The sequence below is a fragment of the Tupaia chinensis genome, unplaced genomic scaffold, assembly GCF_000334495.1.
Source record: "Tupaia chinensis unplaced genomic scaffold, TupChi_1.0 Scaffold000315_1, whole genome shotgun sequence".
Taxonomy (NCBI): Eukaryota; Metazoa; Chordata; class Mammalia; order Scandentia; family Tupaiidae; genus Tupaia; species Tupaia belangeri.
This window is the reverse complement of record NW_006159808.1, coordinates 216,466-235,779: the sequence shown is the minus strand read 5'-3', so window position 1 is coordinate 235,779 and position 19,314 is coordinate 216,466. Positions and strand designations below refer to the sequence as shown.

The 19,314-nt window shown below is 40.5% G+C and overlaps 1 protein-coding gene across 1 annotated transcript; it reads left to right on the top strand.

Annotated features, from left to right (window-relative positions):
• Positions 1 to 3,213: 3,213 nt before the first annotated feature.
• Positions 3,214 to 11,620, top strand: LOC114008261 (uncharacterized). The gene is made up of 3 exons (XM_027772929.1): positions 3,214 to 3,358; positions 10,058 to 10,226; positions 10,849 to 11,620. Exons 1-3 carry the CDS (start codon positions 3,214 to 3,216, stop codon positions 11,210 to 11,212), a joined length of 678 nt encoding a protein of 225 aa, XP_027628730.1. The 3' UTR covers positions 11,213 to 11,620.
• The last annotated feature ends 7,694 nt before the right edge of the window (positions 11,621 to 19,314 follow it).

Here is a 19,314-nt window from a genome sequence, read left to right as displayed (position 1 = left end):
AACATCGCGTTGTTTCCAATCTGTATCTGTTTCTTGTATTCTATCTATGGAACTTGGTAATCATTTCCCATTTATAGTAGAGATATAAAATGTCCCTTTAAAATAAATTAAGCAGAAAAAAAAAATCAGTCTAAGAATATTGTTCTTAAACAAGAGAACAAGTAGAACAACCAAAAATTGGGGAAGGTCTTATGAGAACTGAAATTTGCAAAGTGCTGTCTCGGGGGACTGCCTTCCAAAACGACTGGTGACTTTCTGGAACCGTGGTCATGCATCAGGAGTCAGCCCTGCAGTAAGAGAGCGCACCTCCCCGCGGGTTGCCCTGCAAACAGTTCTCATGACCACATTACTCAGAGATCTGCAAGCTTAGGGTTCTTGAGTCATCTGATGTAGTTACAGAGAAAATAAAATAAAATACTGTTTTGTTTTGTTTTTCTTTTTTTCCAATTAAGAACAGTCAGTGGGACCAGCAGTTAGCGTAATGGCTATGTCGCTGGACTCCCATGTAGCCAACCATGGTTCGTGTCCTGGACCTGGTGGCTTAAACTCACGCCGGGCGCATGCACGTGCATGCCCAAGATCCCGAGAGGATAATGGAGAAGAAGGGATTGCAGCATGGCCATCACCCCGTCAGGGGGGTGGGGAGTGATTTCTTGCTTTCTATAGAAGAAGGGATTGCAGCATGGCCACCACCCCGTCACGGGGGTGGGGAGTGATTTCTTGCTTTCTATCTCTCTGTCTCTCTTTCTGGCAAGCGTATGCGCCCTATAGCAAAAACCTCTTCAAAAAAAAATAAAAGAATGGTCAGTAAAGGCTGGAGCCACCTTTTTCATGTATTCCTTAAACCCAGCCTAGGAAATCAAAAATAAATGTTTGAAAAATAAATGAACAAGTGCATAGACTTTAGTCCAGGGTTTCCCAATGTACAGTCTCCATTGCAAATACTACTCTAAATAGTGAAAACTATCTTTCTATTTCTGCAGTTTTTCTAAGATAAGAGCTGTTCATTGAATTAATATCATGGACCAAGTAGTCTCATGAATAATTAATAGGATTATCAATATACATCAAAGAGGTTGCATGCCTTCCAAAGGGCTAAGGTCACCTGATCCTATGCTTATCTGATGTCAGATCTAGTGCTATTAAAAAGTACTTTCACGTTATTAAAAACCATTCAGTCTTTCTTGAATGAATAATTGTCTTAATTATTAATAACCTATCCTTCTATTCAATAAATCATTGCAGATCTTCCTGCTTTGTTTCCTTCTGTTTCAATCATTGTGCAATAGATTTATATGGAGAGAGAGCAAAATTGGGGAAAGAGCAAAGTTGAGCTATTTACAAACGATTCTTCACCAAACAGCCATACACATCTAAGTTTAAAACACACATATACATTTTAAATATATTAAAGCTGCAAAGCTGAACAAATAAAACTATTCAAAGTAAACTCGAAAAAAAGCCTAGGGTACATTTATTATGTTTGTTTCTACTTCTTTTTTGGTCTTTATTACATATTTCGATTATATTCATGTTTTACCTTAAAAAAATAAATGTATGAATTTTCTAGACACACATAAAAAATATTAAATTTAATGTGCTTTTATATCTTATTCATACTTTTTCTATTGCCCCAGAAGATATTTTAAATTGGTAAATATTCTAGGCAGCATCAAAAGGTTTTAGCAATTTTAATAAACATAACTAAACTACTTATCACATTAAAAGTTAACTGAATATTGGGAAGTGTCTAAAATTATTTTTGTGTAAACATATAAGATTTTTTCATCATCAAAAGAAGCCCATCTGTATACTAAGCAATTTGAGAATAATAGCCAAAGGTGGTACCAAGAGCAATAAGTAAAAGAACTCAGAGAAATGTGGCATTCAAGATGCCCCAGGAAGAGGACATTCAGAAATGGCCACGACTTCATTTATTCCTTTGTATATACTTTACTAGCTATTCTAATGTTCCTCTTCGTCCTAACTAATCAGACAGTATCTATTAACATGCTTCTCTCTGCAGAATTGAGACCAGATGTTACCTCTTCTTAAACAACATCCAGGGGCCAGCAGGTAGTAAAGGCACTGGACTCTCACATGGCCAACCATGGTTCGAGTCCCAGACCTGGCAACTTGAAAATCATGTTGGGCATATGTGTGTACATGCCCAAAATCCCAAGAGGAGAATAGAGGAGAAAGGATTGTGGTGTGGTCATCACCACAAAGGGTGATTTCTTACTTTCCCTCTCACTGTCTCTCTCCAGTGAGTGTATGCATCCTATAGCAAAATTCTTTTTTTTTTTTTGGAGATGTTTTTGCTATAGGGCGCATGCGGTCTCCAGAGAGACAGAGAGACAGAAAGTGACAAATCACCCCCCAGGTGGATGGCCACGTTGCAATCCCTTCTCCTCCATACTCCTCTCAGGATCTTGGACATGCATGCGCACGTGCCCGGCATGAGTTTAAGTCACCAGGTCCAGGACTTGAACCGCAGTTGACTACATGGAGTTCAGCGACATAGCCATTACACTAACTAGTATGCATATTCAAAATTTATTTCACTACAGAATATTTTTTCAAAGTTGAGTCCATAGAGTACTAAAGAATGAAGCCCTGGCAGTACGCATGAGAAACACATCTATTACATGCACCAGATCGGAAAATGATTCTGAGGGGTCAAAAAGGAATAAAATACTTTAACTACCAATAAAAACAAGGACAATTTAATTAATCTTCTATATTTTCTTAAGGAGTGGCAGAAACATAACGTGTGCTATCTGCAAACTCTCAGCAAACTGGCCCTTATGAAAGAAATAGAAAATGTGTCCATGTTTTTCTTTCCACAATTACAAATGTTCCCTAATTAGCCATGTTACTCGGAACATGAATTTCTACCATTCTGTTGACCTTTAAAGGTCTAGATGAGGGGCCAGCAGATGGCATAGTAGTTATGTCACTAGACTCCCACATGGCCAACTGTAGTTCGAGTCCCAGATCCAGAGGCTTGAAACTCATGTAAAGTCCCAAGAAGAGAATGGAGGGGAAGGGATTGCAGCATGGTCAGGGCTCCTGAGGGGTGATTTCTCACTTTCTGTCTCTTGGTGTCTCTGATGAGCGCACATGCCTTATGAGCAAAAACCTCTCAAAAATAAAACAAAATCAAATAAAGGTCTAAATGAGACACTGTATAGATTTATATAGAGAGTATAAATGACCTCAGAAAAGTTTGGACATTACACTAGTTCTGTTTACTTACACAACTATATCAACTATGAAATGTCTTTGTCACAAAAATCAATAAGAAATTCTGAGTCGACGTCCTCCACACAAGAGGCTGTGTGCATGCTTGGTTTTGGTGGGTTTTATTTGCAGGAGGAGGTAGACATGATAGGATATAGTCGTGAACTGTTTCCTTTTTGATTAAAGAATTAAAAAAACACATTATTTTTTAAATCATGTCTAAAGAGAATTAAATTATTGAAATTAGAAAACTTTCTTTACCCATTAACCATTTTCCCTGAAGACAACACACAATTTCACACACAGTACCATGTAATTTGTTTTCATAGCAAATCATAGTTTTCACCAAGTTCAAATTTGTAGTGAATACCCAGAGGTACACATGTTTGAGAAATTACAGTGTTTAGCACAGTGATGAGAACAATTAATCAGGAGGACGTGAGAGAACATTTATATGAGGCTCTCGATCCTGAGATTCCTATGTAAGTGACACCAGAGATGCAGAGAATGAACCATGTAAACAAATGCCTTCTAATAAAAGTGAGAGTTAAACACTACCTCATGCTGAAAGTAATATTTGCCATTTGCTAAGCAACTGCTATTCACGCTCTAGGCACTTCACATACAGAATTATATTAAATCATCATGACGTTCTTATAAAATATACATACTACCCATTTCAGATATGAAGAAATTGGATTTTAGAAGTAATGTGCTCAGAGTCATACAAGTTAGTGACAGACCCCAAACTTTAGTCAATGCAGACAGCGATAGATAATGGCATAATCAGCCATTAGTTATCTTTTAAAGCCACATTTATTAACATTAAATTGGAAAAAGAAATGTTAAGAAAAGTAGAGAGGAGATGAGATAAATTTGATTGGTCTGTAACACAAATAAAAAAGCTCAACGTATTTTAAACTGCAATTCTATATGTATTTCTAAAGGCAGGTTTTAAATGCCTTTAAGAAGACGGCACACCTTGTCAAAGGCTGGACCCTATGTGGCTGGCTGTGCAACTCAAGCCTCTGACCTGGTGGCTTAAAAAACACCCTGAGCACCTTTGAGTGTGTGAATGCCAAAATCCAAAAGGAGAAATGGACGGTGGGGAAGCAATTGTGACCATCCACCATAGAGGAAAGGTACTTTCTCCTTCCTCCCTCCACTTCTCTCCAGTGAGCATGTGAAGTCTAGCAAATTAAAAAAAAGAAAAATATGTTACATGTTTTAAAATATTTTATAAGTTTAATACTAAAATTTAGATCATAGTTTTAATGAAGAGGTCACATTTTTCAAATTAATGATTCATGGGATGAATTTTATGATAAAAGGTTACCTGGACAGACATCAAAAATACAGAAAGCAGTGAAATTCATTCACCAAACTTTCATGGGTTTGTAACATGGTTGAGTGGGAAGTTTCCAATTGTGTAATTCAACTTAAAATAAACCAAGTAATGTATATTTCTTCTGAGACCTGTGCTCTTCTATAGACAGAATTTTCTACCTAGATGAAACCAGTAGAAGATTTACTAGCATATCAAAGCTAATTCTTCCTAAATTAATATATAAATATAATGCATTTCCAATGGACTGAAGGCATCTATTTTCTTCGTAGAGATCCATCAGATAGAAGGTGGCACAGGAGCAAGAAGTTCAGGGGGTCCTGACACTGGTGTGTTCCGGGTGCATCCCTGGATCCATGTTTTTCTGAGTCCCTTGCTTCATGAGGGAGATAGAGACAGGAGATCCCCCTGGCGGGTTAGTTAGAAAAACTGTTCCTCGGGGCCCAGCCTGGAGCCTGCTCTCACACCCCTCATATGCATTTTGTAAAAACCTAATTCTCTATATTAGGTTTCTTTCTGCTTAAGATTTCTTCTCATTATACTTGTGTTTTCTTTCTTTCCTTTTTAGCCTCTTCTCATCATGACTGTCTACACCTTCTACGCTAACACTTAAATGCTTGCTTCCTGTAGCTCTCTATCCTGACTCATCTTTTCTTAGTAGTCTAGACTCTTTTTATTTTTTAAAAAAAGTTTTTATTTGTTCATTTCTTCCAGAAACACATGAACATGCTGGAATGAAAGAGAGATAGGCAGAAAGATAGCACCTCCAACCGTGATTCAGGTCAAACGTCGATCTTCCCTCAATAACAACCACACTCCATGTAAGAGGATAGGAGGTCTTTGTTGAGTCCGCCAAGTCTGTGTAAGCTGGACCACATGGACCATGGGGGTACACAGGGTACCTGTCTTTGAATCAAGTGCCTGCTCTTGGTCCAGGTGACAATTTCTAGGAATCTGAATGATTTACATGATCCTACTCATTTTACACGGTGTGGTTCTCTGGAATATGATAAAGGAAGGGTCTCTCACCTGCAGATGGGCACTCGAAATAGGGAAACTTCTAAACTTTTATGGCAACATAAGAGAGTATTAAAGATATGATCTCTCTCATTCACTGAAACTAAGTAAATTTTTTTCACAATTTTATCTCACTTTTGCCAAGAGAGATCTTATAATGCACTAATTGCACTAAAAATACATTGATCTTCTCAGACTTTTAAACTGCATCAACCCCTGAAGTCTAAATAAATTGTGATGAATGAGTGGGTAAACGTATAAGCCGTAAGTATTCGGACAGTAACAAGAAATACTCTAATGGTCATTCCAGTGGTCGTGTGGACCCCTACCCTTTTGTGATTCTCTGCCACCCTCCCTCCCCAAATAAAATGACTTAAAATTTCAAATGTTAACATTTTAGAAAAACTTTTGTAGGGAACCAGCAGTTAGCATAATGACTATGTGGCTGGACTCCCACGTAGTCGACCGCAGTTCGTGTCTCAGACCCGGTGGCTTAAAACTCACGCCAGGCACGTGTGCGTGCGTGCCCAAGATCCTGAGAAGAGAATGGAGGAGAAGGGATTGTGGCGTGACCATCCCCCCTGGGGAGTGATTTCTCACTTTCTGTCTCTATGTCTCTCTCTGTCTGTCTGGCAAGCGCACGCGCCCTATAGCAAAAAAACCTCTCGAAAAAAAAAAAAAAGAAAAGAAAAGAAAAGAAAAGCTTTTGTAGATAAAGAATCACAAGGAGTTATTGCATATTTTCATATAATTATACTAAACAATATAACTTCCCATCTAAAGCAAGAGGCACTGTCTCTCACTTATTAAGGTAACACGGTGTTCATTTCACATGCATTTAAAGTAGAACCATAATAAATAGTAGTTATTAAAAGAAGGCCAACATTTCCAACTGGTTTAGATTCTGTATTATTGTCATGAAAGTTAGACATGACTTTAAAGAGATGATGACACTGACACTGAGGACAAGGGTTTGTATTCAACATCTATCAACCAACAAAATTAAGCATATAGTAAATGAAATTCCAAGCTAGGAACTGTTCTTGTACTTTTCAGAATGTCTTTATATTGTGGAACACATATGAAAATCAAACAATGAGAACGGCTATCATGTAAGTGGCAGAGAAGCTTATAAAGAAAGGAAAATACAACATATCGTGTAATGAAACATAACCGAACAGACCAGATACAGAGGAAATCTTATAAAAGACCACAGCATTGATCGATCACTTTTCATGATTACAAAGGAAAGCCATCTATCTGGGTTATTTCTGTACAGAGCACTTGGAAACGTAACGAACTTTCTATGCAGTGGTAAATGTCTAAGCAGCTCATTATTTTTCGGTGAATGGAAAATAAACACAGGCGGGGTATGAGTCCATGTAACACCTGGTATGCCACCACCATGGCTATCTCAGCGTCCACAGCCCATCTTGGGTACCACTCTCTTATATTTCAAACAGAAAAAAAATTGACAAGGCCAAGTAACAGATTCGTTTTTCTAATAGTAACTTCTGCAACGTTTGGCCTTCTTACTCATATTGTATGGCTGTCTCCAAAAATCACTGTTAGATATTCAATAATCTAGGAAGTAGCATGAGAGCAATTGTCATTTAAACTGATAAAACTTATGATTTACATTTGTCAAGAATGATGTTCCTCCTTTTAGATTGGATTTTTAAAACCCAGCAATACATATTTTGGTACAATAGATTCTTCATCTTCTTATAATTTGAAATATCCCACAATTTTATGGTTGATGATTAGTTTTTTTAAACATATATCAATATATTATTTAAATTGAGTCACTATTAGCACTCGGGATATGGGAAAATAGTACATGCTGACATTTTATCCTACTGAATTCCAGTGTGGGTCTTCCCTGCAACTGTTCTAGTTTAATATCCTCTTAGTCAATCAGACCTTAGTTCTTCTTTTCATTCCTTTGTTTTCTCCTGTCAGAACTATCAACCACAATATTCTCCTAAGGATAAGGCAGTACCTTTACACCAGAAGCCATACCCTCTAGTTTTCTGATGTGAGACTTGATGGCTTCATTCATAAGTTATCCTTTAAGTTGACATGAGGAAGTTTTTTGCTAAGAGCTCCTTTACATATAACTATGACACTATTGACTAATGACCTAAAAATGAAAAGAAGCATTAATGTGTATGGAACAATTACTATTGTTTTATGGCCCCCTGAAAAAGACGTAACCTGCATTTTCTTTTAATGCTCAGAACAAGTTTCAAATACACATGACTATTTTTCCTAGATTTTGCTTTTTAACCAACTAAGATAAGGACAGATATACATCCAAGGTCTTAGAGCTGATGAACAATGAAGCAGGACGAGATCCAGACAATCTGAGGGCAGAGACTGTTATAAGCAGGGCATGGTCGCCCGTACTGTGTGTGCACACAGACATGGTAGGGAAGGCCCCTCTGCTGTCCCACGTGTAACTCTGACTATGCAGGTGTGTAAGCCTGACATCTTCAGCAATCACATATTACAGAATTATGCCACGTGGAAGTGAAAATACCCTAAAAGATTTCTCTCTCTTTAAAATCTTAGCAGAAGTGAACTTATCAGAACCTCTCTAGACTGGTTTGGAGAAAGCAAGTTTTTCCAGATCCAGAATGGCACCCAAATATTCTCTTACAAGACAAATCTATATCACTGACCATGCTGGAAAATTGAAGTTAGAGCCAAAAGGCATCAAATCTTCAAGAACTTCAAGACAGAGGAGAGATCTAGACTAACCATGTCCTTAAAGTTCTATATAAATATTCGGCACGTGCTACTTTCACCCTTTCATGCTGTTTTTAAAGGAATCATTTATTTAACTATCAGCAGCAGCACTGAATAATAGCAATAAAAAAATCCCCAAAAACTATAGGGTGGGAAATAATTTCAACCTTAACAAATAACCACTCCTTATTGAAGGTAGTAGTTTAAACTAAAATTTAAAAATCATTAGTTTTCAGGGACCAGCAGTTAGTGTAATGGCTATGTCGCTGAACTCCCATGTAGTTGACCGCAGTTTGAGTCCCAGACCCGGTGGCTTAAACTCACGCCGGGCGCATGTGTGTGTGCGTGCCCAAGATCCCAAGAGGAGAACGGCGGAGAAGGGATTGCAGCGTGGCCATCCCCCCTGGGGGGTGATTTCTCACTTTCTGTCTCTCTGTCCCTCTCTGTCTTTCTGTCGAGTGCACACGCTCTATAGCAAAAACCTCTCCAAATAATAATAATAATAAATAATAAATTATTAGTTTTGAAATAAAACAGAGGAAGAATCTGTCTTTTGGACATTGGTAGACAGTCTCTTGTTAAACATAAACCAAAAAATAGAGTAATCGAATTTTCATCCATTGTGCATGATTTTTACATTTTATTGCTGGGCATTTTCTCTTTTCCTGCTTTCCTTTTTTTCTGTTTTTTTTTCTTCCTATTTTTATCTTTTCTGCTTTTCTTTTTTTGAAAACAGAAAAAAAAAAAAGAGGATTAATAAGAACCAGTTGTCTTAGAACACTACTTAGAACCAGGAAGTTGGCATAAGCTCATGTCAAAAGACAGTTCATTACAAGAAGTTTCATTATCTTGATCATTATAGGAAGTTAGTGAAGCAAGTGAAAAAGACACTACTGAGAAGGTCCAAAGCAGATGGAGAACATGCTTGGATGACCAGGAATAATCAGAATGCTGCCAGAGTGGACTCACACCACTGCAGCTTATTCACAACAGCAAGCTCCTCCAAGTATTACTAGAGTCTTAAGTGAAATAAAAACTATTTTGTGGCTAACCTGCTTGAGCTAGAAGTTTGAAACTCAGTCTGAAAAGTTTTGCAATTTTACTTCATTCTATCTCACTTAACCGATAAGCTGAACTTTACCGGAGGTGACCGGCTCAAGGTTCAAAAGACAGGGTTGGTTTATTTATAGACGTTAGCAAAGGCGGTCCTGCTGCAGCCCAGCCCAGCCACAGGTGGTTTTGAGGTTGTCAGTGTGCGATATTTAAGATACTAACATACTGAGAGGCCGTGTGTCGGATGCCCTTCTTGTCATTTTCTAATGTCGAGAATATACCCCTCCCCCATTTTACCTGAGAAGTAATCTGTAAAATATTTAAAAATACTGGCCTAGTAGCTAGAGCTAAAATGTCATTCCCTAAATAATACTAGCAAGCTATAAAAATTTTAATTCTATTCAGCAAATTAAGACCATTCAGAATATATGTTGCATTTCTCTCGTGAACACCTCCAGTAACATGAATACCCAAGTAAAGATTTAAAAGAAAAAAAAAAACCTGAACATTAAAAATAGCCACCAAAGGATTTACAAACGCATTTTAAATACTTCAACAAGAATTAAATGCACCTGCTTCAAAGACCCTTTGAAAATGTCAGTCCACCTATGTAATCAAACACGTGGGCCGTTTCCTTTCACCCCTTAGCCAGGCCCGCGGGAGACCGGACCGGGCAGCAGGTGCAGGCAGCAGGTGCGGGCCATGAGAACCACTCCGCCTGGGGCCGGCCAGGGGCCAAGCAGGCGCTGAACCCGGGTGGGTCACTGGGGCAGGTACAGGTGCTGCTGCAAACGGGCCGCGTTTACAGAACTTCAAGGTGACTTCCAAGTTGAAATCTCGCCCGTAACTAAAACCCGTCCCGGCGCGGTTTCAGAACCTGGGACACCCGCGCCGGGTCCAGCACTCGAACCGCGGTCAACTACGTGGGAGTCCAGCAATATAGCTATTACGTTAACTGCTGGTTCCCGAGAGCAAATTTTTATAATGAATTTTTAAATGTACTTTAATAAAGGTATCCCTGTGTGCCTAACTTAATTCATGCTTAGAAATATTTTTGGAAAAACCAGAAGCTTTTGTTATTGCTTGCTAGTTTGCATATTAAATTTTTATTTTAAAAGAGAATTGTTGCAATGCTTGCCTTATGGGAACTTCCACAGATATTTAAAACACTTTCCATCAAATATCTTTCTCCAAATAATAACATGTTGGAGAACAGCTTGCTGAACTCAATGTTGCATCCTCCGGAGCATTTAGTAGCATGTATGTGTGACACACAACAACTTAGCAATGTATATACGAAGAAAATAAAAGCTGAAGGATTTCTCCTGACACTCCTGGCTTGGGTCACCTTTTTGTCACCGAGGGCATCCTTGGGCCCTGTCACCTGCCGCTGGAGCTCTTGTCCCATTCTAGGCCTTCCATGCCTCCCTCTCTTTCAGGGCTTCCAGAAGGGGACGTGAGCTAGAAGGGGGAAGAGCAGGTACAGATGCAGACGGAAGGCGAAGTTGCCATTTTAACGGCAGTTCGTGTTACCGAGACTGGGACTCAGAAGTGGAGAAACGGCTTGGCATCCCATACCAAATGTATTTCCTACCCCTGCTTCAACTGGGTCCAGTAAAAAACGAGTCAATGAACCTGAATAGCCTCTCCAGACAAGCGCTGTGTGTGCTTGTTTTAAAGACTGAGAAATGTCAAAGGCGTTGTCCCAGAGCACAGCCGAGCAGTAAGAGCGCCAAAGTGACTCCGCTGTACTTATTCCTGGAGTCCATGTGGACAGATGAAACCTTGGAAGATCTGCCTTGAACTTCTAGCGTTTCCTTCACAGTGCGTCTTCCAGAAACCTCCCTGGTGACAGACGGAAGCTGCCGCTGAGCTAATACAAGTTAATATGATAATTCCGCCGAGTTTTTACAGACGCCTGACTGGAGATGCCACCAGCCCCCACATAGGCCGGCTGGGAAGATGTTATCAGCTCGTGTTACAAAGCCACCTCTCCTAAACCTGGATCTAAGAGTTGTGGTGACAGGCTCGGTTTGTTTCTACTGCCTTGCTAGTCATTGCTGACCTTAAAGCCCCTTGCAGAGAATGGAAACCTGCCTATCCTCCCCTGCTCTGCCCAACCGGAAACTGCCCCTCACATTCAGCATGGCCGCCCCTTAGGCTCTGGGCTTCCTGGGGACTTGCTGAAGGCCATGGCTAGGCCTCCCTTGAATCTTCTCCTCATTTATTCTATTTTTTAAGTTTTTTTGCCATAGGCCACATGCTATTCCCAAAGAGACAGAGCGAGAGAGAGAGAGCAGAGAGCAGAGAGAAGAGAGAGAGAGGGAAAATGAGAAATCATCCTCTAGGTCGTCGGCCACACCTCAGTCCCTTCTCCTCCACTCTCCCCTCAGGATTTTGGGCACACGCACACGTACCCAGTGTCGGACAGTGGAATCTAGCACTTTAACCATGGCACCAGCTGCTGGCCACTCTCCTGCTCCTGTTTGCCCCAAGACCCTGATTAACTTGCCTTTTGTTTCTTCCCTAAACAGGCTGTGTCTTGTCAGGTACAGTGAATCAGTCTGGACTCATCTGTTCTCTTGGGGATGTTGGCCTCACTGAATAAATTCTTTCCACAAAACTCATCAAGTTTTGTCTTTTTGCAGCAAGTGGCATGTACCTGTTTGGGGGCCTCCTGAATGAGCATCCCTGCCCTTTCTGGCACCACCTTCCCCCCCCCCCCCCAAGGAACTCTAAAGTAGTCATTGACCTTTTAAAGTTGAAAATAGTTTGGGGGACCAGCAGATGGCGTAGTGTGTATGTTGCTGGACTCCTACATAGTCTACTAGTTCAAGTCCTGGTCTGGCAGCTTAAAAACTCATTCTAGGTGTGTGTGCGTGCATGCCCCAAATCCCAAGAGAATAATGGAGGAGAAGGGATTGTGGGGTAGCCATTTCCCCTGGGGAGTGATTTCTCACATTCTATCTCTCTACCTCTCTCTTTCTCTCTGGTGAGCACACATACCTTGTAGCAGGAAAAAAAAAAAAAACTCTAAAAAAAGGATATAGTTTGTTTTTAATATTTATTTAAATTTGTTGTTATTATTTATTTTTCTGTTTTACCAGAGAGACAGAGAAAGAGAGAGAAAGAGAAAATGAGAAAGCAAGCTGACAGGTCCAGGACTCAAACTGGTCGGCCATGTGGGAGTCCAGTGCCTTAACTGCCACACCACCTGCTAGTCCCAGTAAACAGTTTTGGAGACCAATTTGGAGATCGGTAACAATACTTGGTTTAAATGCCCTTTCCCCTTTCATATGAAAGAAAGCTAAAAGCAAGGCTAACTTAGCAATTATTTCTTCACACAATTACTATTTTTTTAGCAACACTAACTATCAAGTGTCAAAGAAAATATTAACTATTTTTTAATGTAACTGGGCTTGTTATTAGAACTTCTAATAGTATAATGTAAAAAGCTTAAAGAAGTATGTGAAATGACAGAACATTTTGAAAATGATGAGTTTATCTGATTGCCCATAGTTCCAGTAGCATTATAAATAAGTTGATTTTCTGAGTTTGAAATAATGGAGCAAACCATTTTATCTGATTTGTGAAATAATCTATTGTTTTTTATCATCTGTATGTGACTTCAGTGCATTGAGATAAAAACAGACGCTTTGGGGGACCAGAAGGTGGCATGGTGGTTATGTCGTTGGACTCCCACACGGCTGACTGTGGTTCAAGTTCCAGACCTGTTGGCTTGAGAATCATACTGGGCACATGTGCATACATGCCCAAGATCCCAGGAGGAGAATGGAGAAGAAGGGACTATGGTGTGGCCACCCCTCCTGGGGGGTGATTTCTCACTGCCTCTCTCTCGCTCCAGGAAGTCCACATGCCCTAAGGCAAATATTTCTTTAAAAAACAAAATCAAAAACAGATATTTTGCATTTTAGGATGCATGTAAGCTCTTAGTAAGTATGTTCAGATATTCAATACTTAAGAAAACATAAATCTTTTCAAATGAGTTCATTGGGAAAGCAATGTTTTAACGAATACTCTCGGTAGGGTGTGTACTCCCTACAGCAGCTACCCTGACCAACGTCAGCACTCTCAGCTATGTTTCCCAATTAGGTGTCCAGATCAAAAGACAATCTCTATGCACAAAAAAGTAACATGGTCTTCAGATACATGTACAGAATAGCCTTTTCTGTACTGGGAACCAGAAGGTTATAAGTGACACCCTGCCTCTGTACCTTCCCATGTCGGAGACAGAGGCAGTTCTTAGTATTTCTGAGCTCTGCATATCTTATCTAAATGGAGGAACTGGAATAACTATATTCAAGTGTCTTCCAGGTATAAAATTTATGACACTGTTTCCTATAATACATATACAAAATAAGTTCTGCAATACAGAACAATTAGGTGCATTTTCAGCAGCTCATTTCCACTGTTTATGTCCATATGACCCTAGTAAATAGAAAAATGAAAGCAAAAATATGTTTTAAATTATGGGCTCTTTTTTAAACTGGTTTATTTAATAAGGCTTTGTGTCAGAGAGTCTTTAAAATCTCCTACTAAGGTTTTAAAATTATTCTAGCTTTACTTTTTTTTGGGGCGGGGGGTATTGAATGAGAACACAATTCTTCTTCAGAAGTTTTAAGCTAATGTGTGGCCCACTGACTTCTTTGTTCTTTTGTTTTATTACTGTTGCTATTTCCAGGTACTTTTTTTTTTTAGAGAGATTTTTTTGCCACAGGACGCATGTACCACGGGAGAGACAGAGAGACAGAAAGTCAGATATCACCCCTTTAGAGGGGATGGCCAGAAAGTTAAAAATCACCCCCCAGGGGGATGGCCATGCCACAATCCCTTCTCCTCCATTCTCCTCTTGGGATTTTGGGCACACACGCACACACTCCCAATGTGAAGTTCAAGCCACCAGGTCCAGGACTTGAACTATGGTCAACCATGTGGGAGTCCAGCACCTTAACCACTACAACGCCTATGGGCCCTGATACTCTTTTTTTTTTTTTAAACAAAATCATTTTACATACCAAGGACTACGGAAGAGTTTCACAATGTTTGTGTCATTTGGTACTCAAAACAATGCGCCTTTAGCTATAGTTGACAAATGAAGAATCTGTTTGAGAACTTTTCAGTGACAGACCTGGAGTTCAATCCTCCATCAGATTCTCCAGCCTTCCCCCTTAATTATAAACTTCCCTTTCCTTTCAAGGTCACATAAGGGCATTTCCAAAGATCACTGGTGAGGTGCTTTTTTTTTTTAATTATTTAATTTTATTTATTCATTCATTTACTGTTTAAATTTGACCAGAATGAGACAGAGAGAGCAAGAGTGAGAGCGAACGAGAGAGAGAGGAAAAGCAAGCCCGCAGGTCCGGGACTCAAACTGTGGTTGGCCATGTGGGAGTGTCCAACCCCTTAGCCACCATGCCACCTGCTGGTCCCCAAGGCGTAATATAGAAAAAGTGCTTCTGGTTCCCCACTCACATTCCCACCGCTATAATCCCATAGACTTTTTGCACCGATATCTTTAAAAGTAGGCATCAATTACACCCATCATTTATTATAATTGTGGTGCAATTTGGTTGAGAATATCTAGATGTGTGTGTGTGTACACACGTGCGTACACACACACGCAGATGTGGTGACCTACATCAGACCTCATTCTAACTTTGCCCATACATTTAGGAGCACATATTCTAGAACAGCTCCCGCTCGTTTTGCTGTGTCTCAGTGTCAAGCACATCTCTAACCACAGCTGACTCTGTTTCCCTGCTATTTTCCTTTAAGAAGATGCTGCTGCCTGAATTGTTCGGCTGTTTCTGTTCACATTTGTTCTCAGGGAGGAGCTACCCAGTGAGTCTCACACTGGGAGGCTTGTTCAGTCAGAACGTCACCAGCAGCATGACATCACAGGTTTCTGATTTTACCTCTGCAGCAGAATGATGAAAAGTGCTAGCCACAGTGGGTTTCTTGTTGCTCCACCTAGCAGACTCCTGGATTCATTGATTCCTTCCCTGGCATTCTTCTTCCTCGCAGCCTATTGACAGCCTCAATATAACTGACCTGCTCTTCGGAGAGGACAAAAGCCTCGTGTGGACTGGGGTTCCCGGGGATGGGTGGCCAGTGTTGGCTGTTGCGGGCTGCAGCTGCTAGGGCTGATTCCAGTGCCCCTCACAGACCGAATGCTTTCACCCAGGCCACTGCCTCACCCCACCCCCGCTTTTAGATTCTGGATACATTTAAAGGACAAAACCGGTTCATCCCTAAAGGAACAAGCTATTGGAAAAGTGAAATAGTTTGCTTCTTTGTGCCTGTTTATTAATTGGAGAATTTTCTCATTCACAGACATGTCTGGATTTTTAGACACCAAATTATCCTGTTCCCCAAGGGTGTTATTATACTTTTTATTTGCTAGCTCAAAACTAGACCAAATGCCAGGAAGGTTTGCAAGAAGGTCCCTAGCAATAATACTTTTTTTGTCATTACCGGGAGATCTTCTTCCCATTTAACTGAATTCCTTATACTCATCTGTTGGATGGCCGCCCCAAACCATCCATATTCTAATCAACAGAACCTGCGTTTCCTTATGTGGGAGGTGGAGTTAATCTAAGGATCTCGAGATGGAAAGTTATCTAGGGTGGAGGGCAATGCATTGCAAAGTACTTTCAAGATGGCGTCTCATGCCTGAGTCAGAGACGGAGTGAAGACACAGAGATTGGAGTATAGGGCTTTCGACAGGAAGGGGCTATAGGCGTGACGTAGAAGTGACCCTTAGGAACAGGAAAAAGTAAGGACTGGACTCTCCACTGAGCCTCTGAAAGGATCCAGCCCTACTGACACCTTCACTTAAACCCAGTGATTTTTGGACTTCTGAGCGGAATGGTAAGATAATTAGTCTGCATTGTTTTAGACCACCGAAGTGTGGTCATGTGTTACAGCAAGCATGGGAAACTAATACATCAATTTATGTTGATAAATTGAGTGTTTGGGGAGATTGGTTAATAAGGACAACCTTTCTTATATTCTTCTAAACAAGCATATGTTCAAGAATATTTAAGTCCCTGTGGAGCCCTATCGCACTGCTAATTGGTGGTTGTGGTGCTATCTGATGTCCTTTCCTGCAGGGCTGTTTACATTATGGTCTGCTTCTGTCCTCCAGTGACTGAGTAGATGTGCTGAGTTGGCTCTTTTCACTGCCACCGAGGATGCCTTGTGGAAGTAGCGAGTTCTTGGCTTATACTGTAGCACACATCACCACCACCCCTCCACCCACACCCCTGCCTGTGCCAGCAAAGGAGAAGAAAGTGATTTCAATAGAAGGGAACTTGCTCAATAGATCTGAGTTTTAACAATCAATGATATAAAGCATATGAATGTCAAAAAAATTAATATTTTTCATTTCTCTTTCTGGATGTGACATTTTTTTGGCTTTACTATCACAATTTACTTCCTGGGATCACCAGATGGTGTAACAGTTACATCACTGGACTCCCACATAGTTGACCCCCATTCGAGTTCCAGACCTAGTGTTTTAAAACATGCTGGGTGAGTGTGCGTGTGTGCCCAAAATCTCGAGAGGAGAATGGAGGAGAAAGGACTGCAGCATAGCCGTCCCTTGGGGGGTAATTTCTCTGTTTCTGTCTCTCTGGCAAGCCCACATACCCTATAGCAAAAATTCTCTCTTAAAAAAAAAAAAAAGAAAAAAGAAAAAACTTCCTTATTTACCCTATAATTATTATTTTGATTGGGGTTTCAGCCCCACTTCCTATCCAACATATAATCATGTTTTCATTAGCATCTAATTCATCATAGATATCTTACTATCAAAACCTATTAGTTTCATTCCTCCACAGGACTGCTTCATTTTTTTTGTGGATAATTGTGGAGGATAAAATAATACTAAATGGTTGCATGGTCATTTAAAACTACTTTTGGACCCAAAATGTTATAGTAAGCAATGTGATTGTTGGGCAGGTTTCGTTAAAATTAATGCATTGTAAAGAAACATATTGAAATTGGGAGTATTTGGAACTGGAGTTCAACAACAGGAAGTGGTTGGAGAAAAATTGCAGCCGGAAGAGAAGCAAAGATATGGTTTCAGCCCGTGGTTTAACTAGCTATCACTGTGCTTGGGGTGGGTTCTAAGAACTGTGCTCCCTGACTTGAGCCAAGAACTGAAAGAGAGCCTAGGAGGTGAGAGAGAGTAGCTGCTCCACGATTTCACAGGGCAGGAGTAGCCTGATCACAGTTGAGCAGAGAGAAAGTGCAGGTGTTTATCTGAGGCAAGCACAGTGCTCTTCCAGAAACAGTGACCTGGAAACCCAAGGCTTTGCAGTCAGCACCCAAAACATCCATTCATAAGAGAAAAAACATTGGCGTAATGGACTCTTTTCTAAGTAGCTAAAAAAAAAAATAAAATAAAAGCAGAAAGTGGCATTTTTATGGTGAAAATTCTCATTTAAAAATTGAGTATTTGGGACCAGCAGATAGCATGATGATTACATCGCTGTACTCCCACAGTTGACCATGGTTTGAGCCCTGGACCTGATGGCTTCAAACTCATGCCAGGTGTGTGTGTATGTGTGTGTGTGTGCATGCACTTGTGTAAGCATGTGCACACACCCAAAATCCCCAAAGGAGAATAGAGAAGAAGGGATTGCAGTGTAGCCATCCTCCCTGGGGGTGATTTCTCTCTTTCTCTCTGTCTCTCCGGTTAGTGCGCATACCCCATAGCAAAAATCTCTCTCAACAACAGCAAAAAAAAGTGAGTGTTCATTTTTCAAAAGCAAATAAAGATGTTTGCAACTTGAAGCACTGCCATCAGAAAAGCGTCTCCTCAGACCTTCTGGATGCTCCATTTATGGAGCTAGTTGGGGGTGCACTCCTCTAAAGCAGTGTAGGGTTCCAATTACCTTGTTGAGGAGGACAGCCCAGAGGACTCTTGATGCCCTAGTGTGGCCTCTGTGAGATTTCGGCATAGGGGGCTCTCGCAGGCTCAGGCTCCACTTTCTGTCGTGAAGCGTTGTGCAGAGCTGATGGGTGCTGAACCTTTGGGGTGTGCTGGGACAATCTCGGGACATCTTTATCAGGACCAATGCAGAGCATTTCTTAGTGAAGGCTTCTTGGAATCATAATGTCTTATATTTTTCAAGGAAAGAGAAGATATTATTATTTTTATTAATTTTTCCCCCATAGGGCACATGCACTTGCCAGAGAGAGACAGAGAAACAGTAAGACATAATGTCCTATATTTTTCAAGGAAAGAGAAGATATTATTTTTATTAATTTTTCCCCCATAGGGCACATGCACTTGCCAGAGAGAGACAGAGAAACAGTAAGAGGGTAAGTGAGAGATCACCCCAGAGGGGATGGCCACGCTATGATCCCTTCTCTTCCATTCTCCTCCTGCGATTTTTGGGGGCACACAGACATGTACCCAGCATGATTTTCAAACCTTCAGGTCTGCGACTTGAATCATGGTCAGCCATGTGGGAGTCCAGTGCCTTAACCACCATGCCACCTACTGGACCCAAGAGAAGATATTATTAGGGATGAGTTCTATACAGAAAAGGATTGCTTAAAATGATATGGAATAAGAAATAACAACTGAAATCACATGTCTAGCTGCCTCCCAGGTGGTAGCATGGGTAGGTACAAACCTGGGGAAATAGGAGTTTAGTGAACGTATCTAATGGCTCGGCATGTGAGTGGGAAAGCACTTTGAATAATTCTGTGGCAGGATCTACAAGGTATGGTTAATTCTGAGAATGCCATCAAAATTATTTTAAATACACTTTGTTACATGCATTTTTTACTAACAAACTTTTGGAAAAGACTAAAAATAACATTGAAAAGAAGTTTAGAAATGTAAGATTATGAAAAAGGTTATTTTTCAC